Source organism: Mchenga conophoros, linkage group LG11 (genome assembly GCF_057382185.1).
Source record: "Mchenga conophoros isolate Kocher_MC1m ecotype Shallow Benthic linkage group LG11, M_conophoros_male_GT1.1, whole genome shotgun sequence".
NCBI lineage: Eukaryota > Metazoa > Chordata > Actinopteri > Cichliformes > Cichlidae > Mchenga > Mchenga conophoros.
This window is the reverse complement of record NC_140536.1, coordinates 31,110,798-31,135,654: the sequence shown is the minus strand read 5'-3', so window position 1 is coordinate 31,135,654 and position 24,857 is coordinate 31,110,798. Positions and strand designations below refer to the sequence as shown.

General features: G+C 38.0%; 1 protein-coding gene across 3 annotated transcripts in view; it reads right to left on the bottom strand.

Moving 5' to 3' along the window:
* Positions 1 to 4,057: 4,057 nt before the first annotated feature.
* atg5 (ATG5 autophagy related 5 homolog (S. cerevisiae)) overlaps positions 4,058 to 24,857 on the bottom strand; it is a 49,525-nt gene continuing 28,725 nt past the window's right edge. For 2 of the 3 annotated variants that reach the window (XM_085292481.1, XM_085292480.1), the window contains exon 8: positions 4,058 to 5,811. In XM_085292481.1, the coding sequence (XP_085148607.1) occupies positions 5,675 to 5,811 (137 nt within the window). In that variant the 3' untranslated portion in view covers positions 4,058 to 5,674. Of the gene's footprint in view, positions 5,812 to 8,506; positions 9,531 to 24,857 lie in introns of those variants that run through there. The other variant, XM_085292482.1, reaches the window with a different exon arrangement.

Here is a 24,857-nt window from a genome sequence, read left to right as displayed (position 1 = left end):
GTGAATGAATAGTGGCATTGTAAAGCGCTTTGGGTGCCTTGAAAAGCGCTATATAAATCCAATCCATTATTATTATTATTATTATTATTATATAACTCGGCTGTATGCTGACCTAGCAGTTAACACTGTTCCCTCACTGAGGGTTTCTGGTGTCAAGGGTAGTTCCTCCTGTCACTGTTCTCGACCAAAGCACAGGCTTTGGAATCTGTGCATGGTGGAAGGTCACCTAATGCTTAGGATGGTTTAAACACAGAAGGTGGTATGAAATCAGTACTGATTAAATGCAAAGTGGTGCATAAACACATAGTGAGTGAAACATAATACACTCAGAGCATTATGGAGCCACCAGCTAAATCTATTGCAACATAACTAACGGAGGATTCAGGGTCACCTGATCCAGACCTAACTACAGGGCTGGACTGGTAATCTGGCATACCTGGCATTTTCCCAGTGGGCCTATGCACTTTTAGGCCGATCGGCTGGCCTGAAGCACTGACAGCAGCCCATTCGCTCATTTTCATTATTAACATAGTATTGTCCGATCAAATCTCTTAAAGCGACAGGCCCCTACTTCCCCTGCTTCGCTGTGTGCAAAGTTTAAAAAGTTTAGTATGGAAGAGGTGGCGAGAAGGTGCAGAAAAATGTGTCAAATTAACAACATGTCAGCTGTCGGTGCTGCTGGCACCAGCTGTGGAGAGGAAGCGACAGAGGAAGAAGAAATTCACATAGTAAGAAAATAGATGAAGTGACATAATTTGGAAGGATTCAGCTAAAATGAATGCCTACTTTGAGCCACTGCTAATAGCTAAAGTGGAGCTTTTTAGAACTAACCCAACAACAGCTGTACCAACCTGATTAAAACCTGTTTCAATATGTATAATCAAATAAAATTAAATATGTATATATATTATGTATATATTTCTGTGTGTGTCCATATATAAAAAGCCTCTTTATTTGCTAAAAGCTACACGGTGTGATTCTAGACAAAACTTTCCAACTCTGATTCAGGAAAAAAAAAAATCTCACACACCACACAGACAGTATCTCTGCTAACAATTTAGCTCATTCCATCCATACACTTCACCAAGCATCTCACTCCCCCTGCCTGGAATTTTATTTCCTACGGCTCCATCTTCTCACTGTATTGAGTATGGGGGTTGGATCGCAGCTTGGGAAATCCCATTAAAACGTCTGAGTCAGGGAGATGACAGAGTGAGACAGACTCCTCATCACAGCGTCTACGGCCACAGTGTGTGTACAGTATACAAACACACTAACACAAACACATGCAGTAACACACACATTACCCCACGCCGAGCCCCGGGGTTTGAGTCAACACCATAAACCCACCGTCCCATCACACTTGGCGGCTGAGGAAGCCTGACGTGATGACATGATGTGTGACATCACTCACACAAAACACACAGTTTGGATTAGCACACTGGCAGTGTGACAAAAGACAAGACTGTTTGTGTGTGTGTGTCAGAGGGAAAAATTCAAATGCATGTCTCAGAGCACAGGCATACACACCTGTAGGGGGCTATAAATGATCTCTGTAATTATGTGCACACATACACACAAACACACTGTACATTTCAATTACTTGGAAAAAGAAGAAGAAAAAAAATAGGACAAGCAGACACACACATATATATATACACAAACACACACACAGTGACAGGGCAGCCCAAGGCTTGTCTGGACAGTTTAGTGGTCTCATTAGCAGTGGGTGGAATGCCAACAGATAATTAACCAGAAGAGATGAAGAGCGAGAGGGAGGGTGAGTGTCAGCAGTAAAACACATAAGAGAGAGATGTTCTTTATGAGGTGGATAAAGTAAAAAAGCCAGTGAAACACCAGAGGGGAGCAAAGATGACTCTGTCCTGTCTGATGTTTCAAACCCAAAAGACACAGAAGACACTTTCACTGGGCAGCATTTCGCTCCAGTGCTATAAAGGCGCAGAGCATTATGGCTTCATTAACCCAGCTTTCAACGTGTCTGATCTCACCATGTCTCAAAGAAGTCACAAACTGAATTTGTATTTTTGGAAAAAATAAAGTTATCTTCAAAATCATGTATATTTAAAATAAAAATGTCCTTTTGTTGATTACCTTGGATAATCCAGACATGGAGTTTGATACCATTAAGTTATCTTTTTACAATGAAAAATGGCCCCTTCATGTCTACGTGATGGCCAAACCCATGGCCACACTCTAAAGGTCGGTAACTCCTGTGTATTTTCATTTCTTTATTTGAACACAATAACACACTTTAGTTTTAATAAGTTTATTGGTTGGTTTGGATACATTTGTTCTACTTGTAAGCACACACATTTAGTTTACTTATGTATGCATACCAGTTCATTACTTTGATTTTTGACTGCCCTTTATTCTTTTACTTCTTACCTGCCATCATCCCTGGGAGTTGTCAGACACTGACACTTAAGGTCCCAGATCTGTTATAAATATGCAGAGGCCTGTTCATGTAGAGCTTTATATAATAGGAGGATTGTTACTATGAATGTAAAAATGTACAACTATATGAAGAACAGTCAGCGTTTTCTTTCTGCAAATATATTCAGCAATTTATGGGAAAGCTCTTTCAATCTGACTTTTTCAATGTCTCAATTGCATCTGCATCTGCACAAATACACAAACTTCAGAAACTCTTAGCTTAAATGAACTTTGCTTTTCTGATTTCTTTGTTTCCTTTGGGGTTTTTTGATCCACTGACTGGATGCTGAAACCTGAATTGCAAAGCAGAATGGCCTTGGTGAAGTAACTTCAAGGTTAACCTTGGGTTTTCAGTGTTACGAAGGTGTTTCACTTCTCATTGGAGTACTGGTGACTCATGCTGTAGATGTGACCTGATCGGGAGAAGGTTATGTCCCATATAAGAGAGGAACATTTTAAAAAAAAAAGAAGAAGAAAGAAAGAAAGAAAGAAAAAGAAAAAAAGTCACCACTGGCTGACAAATCAATTCTCCGAAAAATAGTGTCACCCTTCTCGGAAGATCTCTTGGACCACGGTGTGCGAACAGTGCACTTTTAGCTTGTTTTGTGTTTAACCTTTAATACTTTTCTAACATTATACTTTTATCTCCCTTTGTTGTTCTGCTGCCAGTGGACCCATTTCTGATTGGTCATACTTTATCTTGCCAACACTACTTCCTTCACATGGCTGCACTCACGGATAGATTTTAGCTAACAGCAACCTTTGCTTGACCGCTTAGCCTGATTGGTAATCTGGTAAGTATAGCCAGAGAAAGGAAAGATATCCTGCACATGAGGAACTTGTTTTGTGCTCTACACTCTCTCATTGCAAAAAAAAAAAAAAAAAAAAAAAAGAGTTCAAACTGTTTCACATGAACAGACATAAGAAGTTTGATAGGAAGTCGTATTTTTTTTTGCCATTTTAACTTCCTTACTCGTATTCATAGTTTTCAGTCACTTGACTGTCTCACCACGCTGGCAGGCAAAACATTACTTTATCATAATGGGCCATAGTGGAAAGTCAGTAGTGCTGCAGGAAAAAGTGTTCGGGTTTTTACCACCTATCTCAAGCCAAGACTACTTGGATCATCTCCCCATGGAGGAAAAACGAAGATATGAAGAGAAACTACAAGTGTTGGGGACTAATTCTGCCCCAGCAGGTTTAGCCAAGTTCCTGTAAGTGGTGACGTCTCTCCCAGAGCTCCAGTTCAGCAACATCTATGTGAATCTTGTAGAGAATGCTCACCTTACACTGTTGCCAGAGCGAAAGCTTTCAAAGTATGGAGAGCTGCATGTATTTTCAATCTGGTTGAGTAAATAACGCCACATGTATGAAGTGAAGAACAAGAAAATTATCACATATTATAAAATAATGTTGTTTTATGAGGGTTGAGCAAGTATTTTTGCAATGCCATGTAAATCATTCCTACAGGTTCGCTGTGGAGAAACTCTGAGTGGGTATGTCCCTCTAGCTATGACATCACATGAAACCTACTTCCGTACAGAGCCTTTAAATACATATAGAAGATTTCAGTTTGATTTTAAATCAGTATGGATTAACAATGTCAGATTGATTTTTAATGGCAATTTATTTCACTGTGAACAGTAAAAATCACAATCAAAACAAACAAAAGAAAGTCAAGATGCCGATACGAGAGAGAAACATGGCAACATTTTACAAACTCATCTAGTCATTGCATTCCTCAGCTACTGCCATTATGCTGTAAAAGAAATGCTGCCCACTATTGCCAATTCTCTTTGTGTCAACAAACAAAATTATTTAAAGCATATGTAGAACATGTAAAACCACCACTGCCCCCAACAGACTGCAGACTTAGTGCTAAGTACGCCTGCCGTCTCATTATCTCAGCTGAGTTCTTTAAATGGAACAAAACCAGATGCTCATTTAAGTTTGGCAGTGAAGAAAAGACGCTCTTGCCAAATCTGACAAAAACAGACAGTAAAAACAGCTAAAGAGTGTTGTACTGATGGAAAGATATCAACACCTGCTATTGAAAACACATGTGGATTTTTTTCCCCATGAGTCTCTCAGTAAATGCTTTAGCCTCATTAGTAGCTACGTGATTTTTGAATGTTAACTCTGTGAAAATTCAACATCTCCATTGTTTTTTTAGTAGTAAAAACAGGCTTTTACCATGCCACCATGTCATTTTTAGTTTATGGACATTTGGTTTTGAGCGTTGCAGATTCCCACCATCCACTGGGCAACAAATCTAAAAAATTAAAGACCTTAAGTTGTGCAAAGGCAGTTTTTTTTCTCTGCCAACAAACAAACAAACAAAAAAAGGAATTTCATAATTTTAAAATCAAAGCTACAATTTAATGCTAATTCATCAACAGTACAGAAACACTTTGGACATTCTGATTGCTAAGTTGCTTTTGCAAATAACTCAAAATTCAATGGTAAACAGTCAGCCCAAAACACCTCCTGGGTATGCTGAGATCAGTGAATTATGTCAGTCACTGCTGCCAAAACTCCAAATCAGTTTATCCTCTTTTTATTCAAGCCCACTTTGTCAAATGAATCCGTATTTTTAACCAACAAAAGGTTGTGATGTGAGCTTAAAGTGACTTCATGTGCACACGTCCACACATTGATGAGAGGACAATAAGGATAAAGATGATAATGTGCAGTAAATAAGGCAACTTCAGCAGGATTTGATACACCGCTCCCCAAACTAGAAACAACTCCATTTCCCTGTCTACAGACAAGTTACCGACAAGACAAGGAGGAAGATGTGTGCCAGATTTGTGAAACAAAGGATTCGTTCACCTCCTCTTCTCCCATTGAGATGTTTGCTTGTTCAGAGAGGAGTGGAAGGAGAAGACGTGGGAAAAGAATAAAAAAGAAAAGAAAAAAAGAACGAGATCCTTTGCTCATTCAACTCTTGCTTCTCCTTGTAGGAGAGGAGAAAGTTCTTTCCTTTTTTAAACGAGTTTTTGAGGGGGAAAGAGGAGGAGCAGTAGTAATTTTAAGAGGATATAAATATATATAGATAAGCTGGAAAAGGGTTAGTAAATATCCCCTTTTGCATCCTTTGCATCCTCCTTCTCATTAAAGAGTTCTGTTACGTTAAGGTTTCCACCAAAAGAAAACGCTGGTCAACTGGCTGGCCAGTGTCTTATCACAGTGACAGTACATTGCAGGAGCAGAAGTGGCCTCAATCACTCGGAGTGGGAACAACACAGATGTGCAGGAAGTTGTCAGGATGGCTAAGGTGTTCGCTGAGCCACTGCAGAGGCGTCTCCAGCAGCGGCTCGATGCCGTGGATCACCACCTGATAACGTTTCTGCTCACCTAGATGGAGTGAGAGGGGACAGTTAGTAAATACCATCAGTTATTTAAAAGTACAAATTTACAATATGTTCTTTTCTCAGTGCTGGTTTTCCAAACTCAGTGTTTAATCTGCCGTTGTTCCTGTAATATACAATTACACTCCCAAAAGAATGCAAAGTATTTCAATCACAATTACACAAATATTGAAAGATTCTTTGACCAAAAAAACCCAACAAAAAACCCAATACACAAAACAGTGATAACTAATTAAGTTAACTGGCAACGGACCAGTAGGTCTAAATTGAAAAGCGCATCCAAGCGAGTAAAATAGTTCATCAATCTGTAAAAACTATACAGGAAAACAGTTCAGAATAGCTTTTTCCCCCAATGTGGCATTGCAGGTTAAGGGATTGCACATTTTTATCATGAAAGGATTCAGAGAATATGGAAAGATCACAGCATGCAAGCAACTAGGTCCCAGAAGAAATACTAAATAGATGTGATTCTTAGGCCTTGAGGATGCACTGCACAAAGAAATGACAGGTTTCTGTAAAGGAAACCACTGCGATGGCACAGGAACCCTTCTGAAAGCCACAGTCAATGAAGTTGTTATGCAAATTAAACTAATATACCCGAGATCCAGAAACTCCTGAGTCATTAACATTAAGACGAACCGAAGTGTAAAGGTGTAAAGGTGTCTTGTTATGTGAGCAATAGAATCAAGAACGCCGCAGGGCAAAAAACCAGTGTTGATGATGGTAAGCGGAAGCACCGGTGCACAACAATGTGGGTAAGTTGCACATTCGTGCAGTCCCAATAATGCTCAACAGGTTTTGCTGGCATCCAGTCCAACCTGTTTTTGCTTGTTAACAGCAAGAAAATGCTAAACCACTGTTTCCACACATCACACATCAACAGCATGGCTTACAGTAAAAGAGGCTGCCTGATAAACTGTCTGCAGTTTAACTCTGAACAAAACGGGTGCCGATATAAAACAAACAGAGGACATCCCAAAAGACTGGGAAAGTGCTGCATAAATTAATGAACAGGAGGAAAAAACAAAGGAAGAACAACATCATGTGACAATTTAAAAGCAGAAAGGAGAGAAAGAGAGATGAAAAAAATGAAATAACGTGAGAAAGTCAGAGCAGAGTAGAGAAAAGAAAAGACAACGGTGTCAAAAAGAAACAAGATAAAAGCACAAAGACTAGGAAGTAATGCAGGAGAAGCAGGAAAAGAGATGCTAACATGAGGTGAGAGAGACCACATCAGATAGTACAGTAATACCACTGGTGTGGTGGATGAGAGAGAGAAAGAAGAGAGAAAGTATGAGTGGAAATGTGAGTGTGTGTTCAGTTAAAAAGCAAAGTGGCAGTTTATTGTTTTTGTTAACCTGTCACAGGATTCGAATTTTAAACTTTCACTCTGACAGTGCGTGGTGAGTGAGAGTCAGCGTCCTTTGGTAACGCCCATCCCTCAAAGGACCACGACTAAAAACACAAAAAAACGAACGTTATGAGAAACAACTTCCTCGACCTTTTCAACTTGCGGAGGTCAGATCGTTCGTCGAGTGTACATTTCTAAAGATTAAATGACAACTTTTAATCTGTAAACTCCTCTAGTTTAACCAATGATCTCTTTATCAGCAGTGGCATGATGTCCTCTGAAGGAGCTCTGTCAAGTCTGAAGAAATGAGGTGTGAATTTGGAAAATTATTTCATTTTAATATGGGAAATTAAGAATAAAACTCCTTTAGCAATTACAAGCACTAGCTTTTTCCTTTCATCTAAACTACCTCAATGTCATAAAATTAAAAATGGTACAAAAATAAGAAAAGATAATCATGGTAACACAAGAGCAATGAACAGGAGACCACGCCAAGATGACCATCCTTATTACTACTTTTAGCTGTACTTAATACTAAGGCCTTAATAATTAGTACATTTTATATTCTTTCCAACAATTTTTAAGACACAATTACATTTGTTTTAACAGATTTTAAAATGTTAAAAAATTTCTGAATTTTTATAGATTTATGCAAGTACAGACTTATCCAAGTAGTGTTTGGACGCATGCATACAGCAGCTCAGACTCCTTTCAAGCCTCAGACATATTTCTGAAGACCAGAAATGTTTAGAAAAAAAGTATGCACGCATATTTTCTACCACTGAGCTTTAATGATAATCTCTTCTTAGAGTAAGGAACTGACCTCTAGTTTTAATATAATAAATTACAAAATCATTACATTTTTGTAATGTGCAGGGCAGTTTATATAAAGCAACTCAAATTATGTTATCTGTTCATATTTTAATTTCATTAAAGTCATAAATATTCTGACTTCTCTGACCAATAATTCCTTCCTGACTGATATTCATGCTTCAAGACATATTTTTGCAGTGAGCAGGCCAGAAGGTGACAAACCTTTTAATTGGCCATAAAACAGAAACTATGTTTAATATGTCAATTAACATAAAAACAGTCACAATTTTTTGGTCCAGTTCATCGTACAGGCAGAAATGACACTGCAATTCTTTTAGTTTAGATTTGAAATTTTAAACGTGAACTTATTTTTGAGAAACCGTTTTTGAGCTTTTTACCATTTGTACTTTGCATTTGTCTTTGCGTGAGAAAGGCAGACAGTGATTGCCCTTTTCCTGTCTATCACTGTTGTCCTCACACACACACACACACACACACACACACACACACACACACACACACACTGTTGTCCTCATTCAGTTCCACGTAATATCAGGAGGACGGTTAAGACAGAGCGTTAACTGCCGGTCTGAGAAGCAACTCCACCCCACACCTGCTGACTTACTGGCAAACAGAAACATGCAATAAGTTAAAATGAAAAAGCAATGCAAGTTCTCAGCAAAGGTTTGCTTCTGAAGATGGAGGCTGTGCACATTTAGGCCAGACCTGTGAGCTGCCTCTACTGGTGGCAGCTGGAATTTAAATTTAAAAGCTCTTTAACTGCTTTTATGTAATCCAGTATTGGTACTAGTCTTCAAAACAAACCAGAATTGTTTAATCATTATAGCTAAAGTGCTATTTTAGAGTAACGGTTCATAAGATTACCCCAGCTGATGATTAAAAAAAAAAAAAGAGGAATGGCTTGGCCTCTGCATGCTTATTTTAACTGATGCTATGTGCATGCAGGAAGTCTGGTGAATACAGTTTGTGCATGTGTAAGCATCTAAACAGGACTTTATTTTACAGAAATAAAACTTCTTCTTTTTTTAAGTGTTTTTTCTTTTAAACCTCTGAGCACCTAGAAATGCATTTGAGAAAAGTACAAACCATGTAGATGTGAGAGGAAAAAACAAGTTCTAAACAGTGATAACTATTTTGTTGAATTTTTAATTTATTTATGATTTTTCACCATTCATTTCCAGTACAGCTGTTGGTGGAATTAAATTAATTAATGAAATTAATTAATTAATTAAATAAATTAAATAAATTATCTCACAATAGCATTATTAATGCATTTTAAACATAATAAAATATGTTTGAAGATTCAAGAAGTGCGAAATTAAAAGGATGTGTTGTTTACACTTCTGGTTAACTGTGCTCAAACCACTTAGCCACAATCTGAAAAAGAAAGAGGATAAAAAAAACAAAAGTTTTTGTTCTTTTCTTTTTTAAATGTTATTTCTTCTTTGATGACGGCATTTGAAGAGTCCATACTCTGAAGAAAATCATCTTTGGGTGGAGGTCCATTACTTACAGACGAGCTGTTGAGGAAAAAACAGCTGAACTGAAATGTGTTACAAGGAATTTGAAAAGGAGAAAAATGTTACGCAAAAAAGAAAAAAAAGAAGAAAAAAAAGAAATAGTGAATGTACAGCGTGCAACTAAGAAAGGGCAGCTTTTGGTTTAAACTTTACACAAAATCCTTTTAGTAAGGTCGTATTATGGTCCTACAATGCACAATCCTCTCCATAGTGTCATCTATGAGCAGCAAATCTTTAATGTGTTAAAATATAAACCAAAAAAACAATGAACCTGTGAAAATCGCCAGAGGCTGAAATTGATCATTCTGAATCTGCATTCATTTGTACTGTGAACAGTGAAACAAAGTACATAATTGTGACACCGTGTTAGGGGGGTGGGGAGCAATGATTAACTAACTATTTGGCAATAATGTCCCAAAAAAAAAATTCATGAGAAAAAGTGCAATTTAGTTCAAAAGCACAGAAAGTAAAAGGTGAGATGCTGCTTAAGTGACAGCAAGAGTGAAAACACACTTTCCCTGGTTCACTCATTTAATCGCGCTCTCTCTCTCTGCTTTACACGCACTCACAGACACAGACACACACACGCCTACACACACACACACACACACAACACATTTCTGGGTGGTATTTCTTAACCATCACTAACCTTTACCCCTTGCCTGGCAACAGAAAGGCAGATGGGGGCGGAGGAGGCGTATTATCACAGTATCACTATGAGAAATCGGGGAAATTTGCAATGGGCCACACCCCCCAAAAACTCAAACACATAAATATTACTTTAGATCATCACTTTAACCACCTGCACCCAAATTAGTCAGACGAATGTGTGCAGTGTCACGCTAAAACCCACACAAATTCATACAGTATTTGGGAAACACATGAGAAAAAAAGCAGGAAAAGGCAAACTGAATTGCCAGTAAGGTCAGCCTGGGTTGATGACTTTGTCTGCAAAAAACACATCGAACATCTGCACCACTGGAACAGCTGACACATGTTAAGCCAAAAACAATTGACACAGTTAATTAAAACAAGCTTTTTTCCTTTGAACCACAGAAACATATCATATTCGTGTTATATGAGAAGGAAATAGAGAAATAGAGATAGCGCATATGTAACCTACTTAATCCTTAACTTTCTAAGATGACTTAAGGTCATCAAAATACAGCAAAAGACTGTCAAAGGAATTGAACTTTGTAGAGTGCTAAAATAGCCTTTAACCACCAGGACATTGTCAAAGAAAGTAAAATTACCTTTTGTCCCTAACATTCTTGCTCATCAAGTTCATTTTATTATGTGCATGAAGTACTACTTATCCTCACAACTCTCACCAGCCAACCCGTGTAATCTCCTTGTGATCGGTATATGGCCGTGGCAGCATGAGCAACCTCTGGGTGACCAGCTGATCACCATAATTAATTACAATCAGTTGCCAAAAGCAAAAAAAATTCAATGCAATCACCGGACAACCACTGATTTTTTTTTTTTTTTTAAACTACTAACCAGGAGGTTGCCATCCTATTTGTAATCTAGTATGACAGAGCCATAAGAAAGCATTTAGTGACTCAGATGATGCCATAAGGATTATGGAATGGACCATAATTAATAAAGAGCTCTTTAAAATCCAAATTAAATGCCACAATCATCTTTTTTCCAACCAGTATGCACTTTTTACACATTTATAACCAGTGTAGAAAAACTAGTTAATCATGCATTTCTTTAGATTTGGAGAGGAAGTCGGAGTACTGAGGAAACCCACGCAGGCACACGGAAAACATGTGAACTCCAAACAGAAAGGCACCAGCCGACCAGGAGTTTCAAACCCAGAGGCTTCTCGCTGTGAGGCGCTAGTAGTAAACCACTGAAAAAAACATGGGTATTTACCAGGAAAGCATATAAAACGGAGGTGTTATGAAAGACACACAATGTGAACTCTGAACTAGAGCGGGGTAGAAAATGAGTTTCTAAGATAGGTTGACACATTTTTACAGTTTATATTATTACAGCTTTATAATATATTATCATATTTTTTTCTGAGAGCCGTGCCAGCGTCTGTATGCCTCTTCTCGTACTACCCTGTCTGACTCACACCCCGCCCCCACACACCCTCTCAATCTCAAGGTTGCTCTCAAAGTTCCCTTGCAGCACAAAGGAGCACAACACAGGTATAGTGGTAAATAACATTTGAATATTGAAATTGGAATTTAACTTGATGTTAAAAATGCATGTGTGCCAATATGGATGCATACATAGTTTTACATAAGTTTTGCATAGTTTGTTGATTTGTAGAAACATGCAACTCCATTTACCTCGCAGAAAATGGAGTTGCTGGTTACCACTGTGAGGCTGTGGCATTTTAGCAGGTTAGTTTGGTTCCTGCTTAACATTTTGAAACACCACAGTAAGACACACAAGCTAGGAAAATGAAGTCGTGGTAAAACCAGCAACTCTTACGCTCTCTCTCATGAGAGCAAGACCAAGTTACTTGTCATGAACTGCTGAGTGAAGCAAAAGGTGAAATGAGTTTATTTGTGAGGTAAAGACCATTAAAAAGGGTAAGAATGGGTTGTCCACAATGTGTTGTTAGAAAGAAATCCCTTCAAACTGAGGTTAAATGACCCATGAGCAAGCATTCTGGCAGTGACACAAACAACAACACTAACCTGTTTTTTAATGCCAAGAAAAAAGGTGGTTATATTCAAGATGGAGAGTTTGATTCCCCCTCAAGCAACCAGAAGTACAGGTATAACCGTCAGAAGATGTGTCACGTACAGAAAAAAAAAAAAAAAACAATGCTGAGGAATATCGTACAGGAATAGAGATTTAAAAGTGATGTTTTCCCGATTTGACTAATACAGTTCTGTGAATCATTCGTGTGACAGCTCTGACCATTAACACCGGGAAAAGATCTTTTTGAAGCCAGCTGACAAGAATTAACACGCAGATCTAGTCATCAATATCCAGCAGCTCTACTGCTAAGTAATAAATCACCTGCTTTTTTTCCCTGTCATCAGCATTTTAAATTGTATAATTAAACTACATTACTATGCTGTAGTGTGCAATTCCAGCTTCTGATTTTCATAAGTACTTTTTACAGACAAGAAGATAACAATCCATTATTTCAGTATTTTTGGAAAAATATGTTTGGAAAAATGTTTTGTCCAAAGGACAAAAAAAATCCAAGAAACGTAATCAGTGATGATTGTAAATATCTTTAAATCTCTGTAGTGGAAGTTGCTTAGTGGAAGATTTTCCATGTCCAGAAATCATGACCACACCTGCTAAAAAGACCAAACAGAGCTTATGGTTTAATAGTAAGTGCTCAGTTGGCTCACTCCAAATCCAAATCAGTTCATTAATAATAACTCGTTTACACAGCAAATAAACAGTCTAATCTATATGAAAAGAGAAAAAAAAAAAAAAAAAAAAAAAGAGTAATTTGTTTGCTGACATACACACACACCCTGTGGTTGAGTAGTACCCAACTGCTGGCCAAGAGAACATGTTTTGTCAACCAAGCGCGGCCAAAGACTATTTAGAAAGACCGCAATGCTGCAGTCTCCTCACAGCAAACAGCGGCTGACTGCATGACTGGCAGCTGGTCAGACTTTCTGGCTGACAGAATGAATTACTAATGACTAACTGGTGGATAAAAATGACTACCTAGCTACTGAATGAAAGCTGGCGAGTCCAACTCTCCACATGGAAACACTTTCTGTGAGTATTACGGAAATCTTACTGATGTACTGAAGTATGCATGCAGGAATTTCGTCTAAGTTACAGCACATATAAATACAATAACTGAAAAATGCCTTGACAGTCACCACACAAAGATCGCTGTGTGACTATTTAAAGAAGGTTCAGTATAGTGCACGCTCATGGACACTTTATTAGGTATACCTGTGTCAAAATGCCTTGTTGGTGTCAGAGGTCAGAGGCCCGTCTGCTTTGGGCAGTGCTCATTGCATACAATGGTACTACTACTACTACTACTACTACATTTGCTTAACAAGTTCACCTATTGAATCCTTGAAAACGAAGACACAAATCCTTTGGGGGTGACATAAGGTGAACACCACAGCTTTGCCTCAACATTGTTGCTCATGTACCCATGATCTGATGGCTGCTTCCAGCAAGATGAAACACGATGTCACAAAGGTCAAATAATGTCAAACGGGTTTCTTGAACATGATTATTAAAATGGCTTCCACAGTCACCAGATTTCAGTCCAATGGAGTATCTTTAGGATGTGGTGGAACGGGAGATTCACATCTTAGATGTGTAGCCAAAAAATCTGCAGTAAATGTGGGATGTTAATATTATGAAAAAAACTAGGGCAGTTATAAAGACAAAAGGGTGTCCAAACCTGTACTAGCGAGGTGTACCTAATAAAGTGGCCTCTGATTACATGTTTGAAGAAAAGTAATCATGTAATGTTACTGTCTGACACATTTTAATACACCGTTAATAATTTGTTATTCATTTCATTTATGTCATGAAATTTTCACAGTCTGGAAGATTCAAAGATTCATGTATATTCTGAAAATAGGATAGTAATTAAAAACAAAGGTGTACGCAAATAAAATGACCTAATGTTCTGATGAAGGCTGCAAGGCTGAAATATTAACATGTCCGTTGACATGGCCAAAATAAATTGGTGAAACTGATTTTCATTAGGTTTTGTAAAGATGCTATCCATTTTCTTTTTAGGTATTCAACATTGTACCTATATGATTTGGGTTTAGCACCACAGATTGTATATAAAATTTACAATACAGTGGAACCCTGACTTACGAAAATCTTCGACTTCCGAAAGACCCTCGGGAACGAATTAATTTCGTAAGTCGAAGCACCCATTGCGCCTTTTGAGTGAACAATAGGCTAAAGGCTAATTGCTAACTGCAACAACAATACGTCATTCAAGTGGAACAGTGAAGCGCATGTACGAAAGCCAAGGGGGTTGTCACATGATTCGTAAGGCATTGTGGGCATTGTAGGCATTGTGGGCTCAGCTAATCAGAGCCAGCGGCTTTCATTACGCGGGCATTTTGCAGTAACGCGGGCAGAAATATTGCCGTTAAGTGCCTTCGTAACTTGAATTTTTCGTTAAATGGGGTATTCGTAAGACGGGGTTCCACTATATGTAGAAAAATATTGCTTAAAACATTTTATTGGATCTTACTGTGAACTTTTGATTTAGCAAATTATTTCTTTAAACTATCATTCTAACAGCTTTTAACTTCTGCTCAGTCATATGGGTATATGAAGCCCCTGTACATAATAGAAATAAAGTAGGCAGTATTTTAGATAATGACCCTGAATGCTAGAGTTTCAATATCTTTTTTCTACAAAACCACTGACCTTTGATAAAAGCTATGGTTTTCATATGTTAACCGTTAACCTGCAGCAGCACAAGAACTGTGATTAGAAAAAATGCGAAATAATATATCTTAATCATAAGTGTCTTGATAGAAATTAATCATCTTTACCACACACTGAGCTTCTGAAAACACTGTGCTAGAGACACATTTGAGTCAGAAACAAAAACACTCCATCCACATTATGTTTTGTGGACTGAGCTTTTATTTGTTTAATGTACAGAAAATACAAACTTAATTTTAGCCCATACATGTAAAACTGACTTGACTTTTGAATTAATGCAACCGTAGCATTACATAAACTGGTCGGCAACACTACAAAAGTTTTAGGACATTTTGATTACCACTTTAAATATAAAACAAGCACAAACTTGCAATCACATTAAACATTATCTCTGTTTAAAATCTGCAATAAGGTGGTTGAGTTTATTAACATCACTGTATTGTGATTACTGCAATGAAAATATCAGTCCTAAATGATATCCCATTATCCATAGTTTATAACTTCTTTGACAAATCAAATTAAATGTGATTGTATATTTAAAAATAGACTGAGAAATATCCATTTAGAATAAGTTACTGTAACCCTATCTCAAGGAGTTTAGTGCCGTGGTTTTGCAAACGAAACCCGTCCCTACCGAGTTTACATTTTTGTTAAACGTATCACTCATACTCATACTTCAGTGACCTGAAGTGGCTACTTTTACTTATGGTGGCAGTGTTGCTGGTCTGCAGCATTCAGATGTGTATTAACACAATGAAAAGACATGGTCTTAGAGAAGCAATTGTTGCTGTCCATCAGTGGGGTTATAACAGATCACACAATTTGAAGTTTGTTACCCTATAGTGAAAAAGTCCCACAAAGCTGGTTTTGTTCATCTGGATGCAGCATTTTCAGTGAGAGGAATGCTATATCACACTTCTAAGTGACTTCCTCAGTCTCAGCTGACAGCAGGTTTCCCCAAAGTTATACACGGTACAGTTGCACATCAACTGAAACTAGTGCCGTTACCTAACAATGAGCCATGAGCTCAGTTTCATGATCATAAATATGCAGATTCTCATGATCACTGTTCAATGACCATGAGAATTCTCTGTTAAGCAATGGTGCTAGTTTTAAATGTTGTGCAACGATGCTATTTATGAGGCTGGGGAAAGCTGCAGTCAGCTGACACTAAGTCACTTGAATGAGTGATGAAACATTTCTCTTACTGATAACACCGTTTATAGAGAAACCAAATTGACTTTCTAGGATTTTCTGACCTTGGTTATTTAGCAAAAATCTAGCTATAAAGTGACAAAGATGAAAGAGAACTTTGCGCAAAAAAAAAAAAAAAAAAAAACCCCACCCAAAAACAAGACAGAGCTACATTTCAGACTTTAGAGGCCTCAGTTAACATGTTAAATCCTGTAATTCATGACAGTCAAATCATGAAAAGGAATGAACAAGTGTGGCTTATTTGGCAGCATTGCCAGGGGAATGCCCCACAGGACCTGCGCACCTTGCAGTGTAAACCATTGAGTAAACCATGGACTCTTCTGTATACCAAAGGATTCTTGGGTCAACTGCGGGGCCGTCTACAACTAAAACTTGCCAAAAATAATGCAACAGAAAAATCATCCAAAGCATACCAATAAATATACATAACAACCAAAAAAAACGAAGAAATAATATGTTGTAATAGCCTGAACTCCAGACCTCAGCTGGGTTGCTTGAGCAATTTTGACTCAGACAGTCAGAAATATTATAATTCTGATAATTTATCAGTACATATGCATATTTTTATATCAATGTATAAATACAAAGCTGACACTTGTGAGACTTTAGAGGTGTGAGCATCACGGCAGATGCCTTTGTGTCAAAGTATCTGAGGATAAAACACAGAAAAGCATGAAGGAGATTTTCCTGGTCTGGCTTTTTATAGCAGATAACTGTGTTAAAAATATTCTGCAGTAGATCAAAAATGGAAGAAAACATGAATCGACATATGAACATTAACTGATGCTGCTGAAGTGAAGCAGGGCAAAGTTATAAAGCTAAGCATTTTGCAATTTGGGATAATTTGTAAAGGTTTACATATCTTCGATACTGAACAGCATAAAGCCTTTCTTGTGGGAGGTCATTAAAAAAACAAAACAAAAACAGCAGCATAATGGTGGAAGTGTGATTTTATTATGGTGGAAGCAAAACAGCAAAAGTAAGAGGGAATTAATGACAATGTTTATCAAATGTGAAGTGTAGTTTTAGCTGGTTCACTGAATTTGGGTCAGAGAGTGACAAAACCTCCAGCATCAGAATCTGTGAGATGTTGGCTTTCAGCCCCAATGGCGTGTCTGTGTACGTAAACGATCCGTGTTTTGTGTTTACGTCTTTTACCTGCTCTCATTTGCTGTTTTAGCTGTTTGGTGGTTGTTGAAATAGTTTTGTGAGCTTTAACCTGAGATTCTGGCGTTTCTGGGAAAATACATTTAGATTTAAAAATTGATTCAGGATTCAATACATCGATATCATTTTATTCAAGCTAAAAAAATTTTTATCGTAAAATCTATTTTAATTAAAATGCTGATGCAGGACCTCAAGAGAGCAGTGCATATAACCCGATCATATTGTCCACAATAATAAAAGTATTCATTTTCACGTGATGTAAAAGTGTTAACAATTTAAGTAAAGTTATCAGTGATATAATGATTCTGTGTATCTACTTTTGCACAAACAACAAGACAAAACCAGACATGTTTGAGAATGAAAGCGATGTGTCAGCCTGTGATGATTGTTAATTAGAAGTGAGCTTCTTGAGCCTCTGACAAAGCACAATACTCTGAAAGATATGCAAAGAAAGTGTTGCCACTACAGGTGTAAACAACAAATTTGTTTCAACAGATGGCAAAGACTCAACATCAAGTACAACCAGATTATGTGGGAGGAGTATGGTATCATATTTATGTTAATAATTCCATAGAAGAGACGCTAGAAGCTGGTGATGTGCAGCCCAAATGTAAGCAAATGACTCAACAGACCATTACTGGAGAGCTCATAAATTATCACTTCATATGACAGTAAGAACAAACTGTAGCTGGAAATTAATCACGAAATTACACGGTAGAAAAGCAGCTGATTAAAGAGCTCAATTCAAGTTACAACATTCCAGTTTCAATTTTATTATGTGGCAAATTACTCATTCACACCTGAATGCATGGCAGGTTTGCTAAAAGAAAAAACAGTGCAACTCTTGCATCATGTACTGCTAATACATTTGAAGGGCAGCAGGACAGGTACGTGAGTCAGTGTGCAAGAGTTATTGTTGTTGTTTTGTGTTTTTAATTATATGAAAATCCTACACAGGCTGGTAAAACTAAAGTGTTATTTTATACTTTTACACTTGAAGTTGCAGTGTCTATTGCACCATAATGCTGCTGCTGCTGGTGGTGGCACCTTGTGGTAAAAAATTCACACTTTGAATTGCGTCATCATTGACAGTAAAACTGGAAAGGATGGGTGGAAATTGCCATTCATTTTACAATGTTCACTGTCCACCCCCCGACATAGAGGTCGGCTATTTAGGATGTGTAATACACTTGAAACATAGTGAGAAACCTACTAAACATTATGTAGATAAGATAAACTATGGCAACCATGAGTAAAAAAACAAGTGTATATGTTATTTCAGAGAAAGTAAAACACATTATTGACTAGCATCTTCCTCGTTATGTGGGAGGGGTGAAGATGGATGTTAACTTTCACCCTCTGAGTGCGTTTACCCATGCTGTGAAGCGTAGCCCTGACATTCTCCCAGTCTTAATGTCACACGATTTATATCATTATATTATCAACAACCCCTTACATTTTATTGAACAAGATGTAAAGGCCCACAAAAACGTGAATGCTTATCAGTATTTTGTGTGAAGATGGGCAACAAACCCCAGCCACTGGACTCTGCCTGGAATGTAGTTACTGGGTCAAGTGGACCCCGGTCACTGCTTGGGTATTTACCTGATTTTTATTCCATTTTGATATTGATACATCTGTGCATTATCCTTTAAAACTGTCAACATAGCTCATTTGTGATTAACAACAATAATACTTGTTACAACAGTAACTTGTTAAAGATAGCCATAATTTTCTGTCAGTAAGTGCTGCTGTTAGTTTACCCGTGTTATCCGTGAATAGTTCACCCCTATTCACGATTAACACAGGAACTTTTTATTTTTGACGTGGCTCTATCATGAGCAGACTTGCACTTAACAAATAAACTATCTAATGATGTGACATAATCAAAATGCTGATCAAAGGGAAAGTAGTTAAAACTTTTAAGACACTAGAATCTAATGCTAGCTGACATGATGTTACCTTGTAGAGTTATGTTGTTGATTAGCCATCAACAGTCAGCTGTCCAAAGATGGGAGGGTCGCATGACTTATCTGCTGACGATAACTTATTGTGATAATATCAAAATTTAATTAAATATGTTCATATAGGATTTCTTATGTTAGAACCCAAACTTCAGTTCATGAGTGAGACTGAAACAGAAAAGTGATTAAAAAACCCTCTTTCTTGATGCAGAATATAGGGAGATTGTGAGGCAGAAAAAAAGAAGTAGTCATAATTTCTATGTAAACTTTCTGAGTGACAGGATATGATCGCTACCACTTATCACATCCAATATGGTGCCCGTGACATCACGTCCAAAACGTCCATATTGTCAGAAATACTATTATCAATTTCGTTTAAATATAGTGCTGTAATTTTTAGGCTATATTACTATATAATATATAATGAGGCTTACATCAAGTTATTACTGCTAAAAGTGGTTTTACAAGTAACTGAATCATGGTATGTGCCTATTTTCTTTCACAAAGTGCTTGTGCATTTTGTCTTGATTTTTTTAATTAAATAAATAATGACAAGATGCAATATTTTGTTCATGTGTTTTTCATCTGAGCTATGTCTTTTTAACACCTTGTGAAGACTAGACAAAAACAGTCTGAAAGAATTAGGCAAACAAAAACATGGTCTCAATGCAAAATGAATGATATATATCTATACAGGGGGTGCAAATAGCAGCATTGTGTGCTGAAAATTTACTCTGAAAATGTAATAAACATTTATAATAATACAGTATTTTGTTAGCTCCTCTTATTCATAAATGCATATTTAAGACTCTTTAAGGATGTGGAAAAACCTTGTACATGACAAAATTTTAACATCACCGATCCTACCAGCACAAGCAGTGCATTCATTTTTCCATTTGCTTAAGGTGTACAAGGCAATAGAAATTTTTATCAAAACATTCACATGCATCGCAGTCTTTTACAGTAAAGCTGTACGGATAGAATTAGAAAGCAGAAGATCTCAGCTGACCACATTTTAATCAACAATAGAAAGAGTCATCAAGCAGGCTTTCAAGCCATTCTGAATTCCCCTGTCTGGTGCACATCTCAGACGCCCCCGCACATGAACCATAACCCACTATATCTGCTGTATCAAAACAGCCACTGAAACCTACACTTCCCCTCGAGCCTCCGAACCAAGCCGAACCGTATGGGGAAGCCTGCCAATAGTGAGTGGGCTGTACCAAATATGTTACTGAAATGGGTGAACGTGGGAGGAGGAAAGAGGGTGCGCTGAGAGATCGCTGTGTGGATTTGTCACTCAAATAAGAGGGGGGTTGGTCAGGGTGGGGCTGTGGGGGCTATGATGAGGTAGGGGTTTTCCTACGATTATTCATGGACAATAATCAATGCAAGGGTTTTTCATGATTGTGCTCGCCTCCGATAAAAACCTGCAACTTCGCTTACAAGAACTGTCTGTCAAACACATGTCATGTGTGGGCAGCGTCACCCTTCAGGCTGTGATTTCTGTGGCAAATCTAAGCTAAATTCCTAACAAAAGCTTGCTCAGTAACACACCTGGTAGCAAAAAAAGAAAAAAAAAAAACCTAAATAGATGAGACAGCTTCAGCACACGTCAGTGTTGACCGCTGCTTACAGGAAAATGTTGCTTTGGGTTTGTTTCCCGCAGTGTGGAGGGAACGAAAGCCTAACGGCAAATCAGGCTTTTCGGCCACCACAGAGAATGATTTGGGAATCCCCTCTTTGTATGTCTTAATTCAAGCCACCTCCATTTGTTTGCTACAACTGGTTTCTGGATCCTAGCAGGGTCAGCACCATTCCTCTCTCAGACATAACAGAGGAGGAGTTTGTTTGAAAAACCCTTGTTATTTGATGTTTGAAAGATCACACAGATGTAGAGCACCCCAGATTTTCTTTTTGTTCGAGTGCCGGCATAAAAAGAGAAAGGTTCTCTGAACTCTTCAAGAATAGTACCAGCAAACCCCCTCCCCCCAAACATCACCACCCCACCCAGTCGCTGAACACAAGTCCCGGTCTCACTAATCCAAACATGCCGCCATAATCCCTGGCTATCACCCAACTCATCTAGCAGCCAAGGAAGACGTGGAAACCAAACAAACGACAAGAGACAAAAGGCCACTTTCACCTTGATCAAGAAGGCAGGCTGGCGGACCCCTCTGGGAGGGAGGAGAGCAAAGAAAAGCAGATTTAACGTCAAAGACATGAAAGACATCGAAAGCAGACAGGGAAGATGAAGACTACACCTGAGATAGAGATAGATGATCAAAGAGGAAAAATGAGCCTTAGATCAGGAAAACTATACAGACAGAAAAACAAAAAGCAAAGCAGAACAAGGAAGAAGATTTATCTGCCACTACTTCCATTCTTCAAACAGTCAAAAAAGCAAACCTTAAAATATGGCAATGACTACAATGCATATAAAATGAACTTCTAACAACTTTCTTAAACTGTGACGGAAACTATGACAGCTGTTACGGTGCAGTACAGAGATGCCGCGTCTTGGCTGGATTTCACTGAAACCAAAGACATTGTACTTGCCGAGTTTCAAGCCTCTAAAGGCTGTGAAACTATGACAACACAAAAGACACGCACTGTACAAGAACAGATTATGATTTCTGAATTACTTTTTCACTTAAAGCTTTAGTTATTAATACTAGGTCAGGAGAATTTCTTGGTAATCCAGAGACTCTGTTAGACAACAAATGACAAGTGCACACCATCCACTTTTGTCATTCTCTGTTACAATTCATAATCTGCCACAGAAACGCAGTGCGCTACCCTACAGCTACACTACAAAACTATCCAATCTTAAAACTCTAAGAACTCATACAACTCATGATTCTGGCCGCTGACTTTAGGGGTTGTTGCAGCAGATCATCTGTACCCATAGCAGCCTGTCCCTAGCATGCTCCACCAACTAACATGTTCTCCTTCACTGGTTCTCTGCATCAACAAATCTTCTCTGTGGCATTTTTCTATTCCTAATGCCTGGCAGCTCCATATTCAGCATCCTTTACTTTATACATTCTTCCATCCTCTATACAAGTTCAAACGGTCTCAGCCCTGCCTCTCTTACTTTGTCTCCAAACTGCTCCACTTATGCTGTTCCTCTGATATAGTGATTTCAATTCCTGTCCATGCTGGGTGCTCCAAACAATATATTTTACCATATTGCTGCTAAGGCCCCAACACCATATTTTTGGCTCTGGAACGTAAAGTTAATGGCTATGCTCTGTAGCAGGTAGGGCGCTACCTCTCTATCTCCAATATTTACTTACTTTTAAGTCTGCTTTTGGGCTTAACCAACTCTTAAAGTAAATATCTTGTGCTTTGAGTTTTCCCATTTACTGATAAGTGGGTAATGTACAATGGATGTTAAAGGCTTTGTTCAAATGGGCTTTGAGGCTATAGAGGGGTGAGGGTAAACCAAAACAGTGAAGAAGCCGGCATCACACCCTAAACCCTTCGCACCATTTTTGTCGACATATACTAAAAAGCACTACTCTATTGTTTTATTTGAATTATTTTTGAGTGTACTAGCTGCAAAAGATGTGTTTTGTGTGCTGTGTTATTTGTTGTATAGAATTGGAAAAAAATCTAACATCTTGGGTTACTTTGATACAAGCAAATCTTGCAGTGGCTTGGTCCCGAAATAAAACTAATTACATACTTTAGGAGATTTAAAATATGATAATAATCAAGCTTTTTAGTGCTATTGTGTATTTAATGTAAAAAATTTTACATTTTCTGTAAATTCTGTGAATCTCAGGCAACTCAACTTGAGTGAAGTGTTTGCAGCTGGGCGTCGTCTACCTGGAGTCGAGTGTTTTGACCGATGCATGAAACTAGGGCTGTTCGATATAACGATGTATATCGGATGACAATATAAAAATGTCGTTTTTCATCGTTTCATTTAAAACTATCTTTTGTTTCGTGGTGTCGCAAAATAAACTGTTTACGGCAATATTTTTTCATGGTTTTGATGGTCACTGCAGTGGCTATATTAATTTGTTAAAGTTCTCTCTTTCTCTTATATTTAATATAACCACACTACAGGCGGACAAGCGCCTGTTTTTATGCGTTGTCGTTAGCAACAACGACGGTAAAACCATCGCATGTCCGCTTGTTTATTTTCCACATAAACCTTTCACAATAAAGCTCAAGATCCTGTTGAGACTTTTCAAAATAAACTGAATCACGTGAAAGAGTATGCAGAGTATTTACTGATGAGAAGAAAAAAAAGAGCCGTCAGGTGCTAAAAAATAAACCTTAGACTCAAACGTTAGAACAGGCTTTTCCCCGCAGCATGCCGTGTAATAAATACTCACAAAGAAAACGGCGGCCGTTACAACTTATGTCTAAAAGTGTATAGTTTCATGCATCGGTTAAAACACTCGACTCCAGCTACATGACGCCCAACTGGAAACACTTCACACAAGTCGAGCTGCCCGAGATTCACTGAATTTACAGAAAATGTTAAATTTTTGTGATTTATATCGTTATTGGGACGATAGATGTCTTATATCAGGATATGAGATTTTGGTCATATCGCACAGCCCTACATGAAACTGCATTTTTAGACGTAAGTTGTAACAGCCACCATTTTCTTTGTGAGTATTTATTACACGGCATGCTGCTGGAAAGAGCCTGTTCTAACATTTGAGTCTAAGGTTTATTTTGAGCACCTGACGGCTCTTTTCTGTCCATGTCCCACTTTTCAGAACCAAACCATGTCCATGCCAGAGGTAGCCCGTCGTTTAGAAATAAGGTCCTTGATTTGTTTTGACTGGTCCTTCTGTTTGTCATCATTTCAGTTTATTTTGAAAAACCTCAACAGGATCTTCAGCTTTATTGTGAAAGGTTTATGTAGAAAATAAGTGGACGGCAAACGCTGGGTTTACCGTCATTGTTGCTAACAACAAAGTAAAAACAGTCGCTTGTCGTCCGTAGTTTAGTTATTTTAAATATAAGAGAAAGAGAGAACTTAACAAAAAGTAATAGGTGCATGTGAACATATTGGCCAGATTTTTACTTTTATAGTCATGTTTTTATTTTGGGGGACCTACACGTCCCTAGCTGGCTAGTTTTCTTCAATGGCTGCTCTATATCCTTGCGGAAAGCCCTAAATGTAAACAATCAGGGCGAGACAGAAAGAGAGTGAATGTTAAATAGACAGTTAGGCAGACAGAGGGAGAAGGGGGGCTGTTAATGGTTTTGTCTCTTTCATGCAGGTGAGTTTCCTGTGGGTCCTCTGTCCTAACACACTATTGTGTCCTTATCTACTTCCTCTCTCCTCCTGCGCAGACACTGCCTGTTTAGACTGCTGCTGCTCTCTTTCTCCTCCTCTCCTCTTATCTCTTCTTTCATTATTTCCATGCCTCCATCACAGCTGCAAGTAAACTGTGTATGCCACAGGTGAACAAAGCCTTTATACCACACTAGGTGTCATTTTATGTATATGCAACTGGCATTGCTCTTTCAGTTCACTTTATTTAAAAAAAATAATAATAATAATAATAATAATAATAATGATAATAAAAAAAGGATAAACATGTTGTTTGTAACTTTTTCCCCAAGT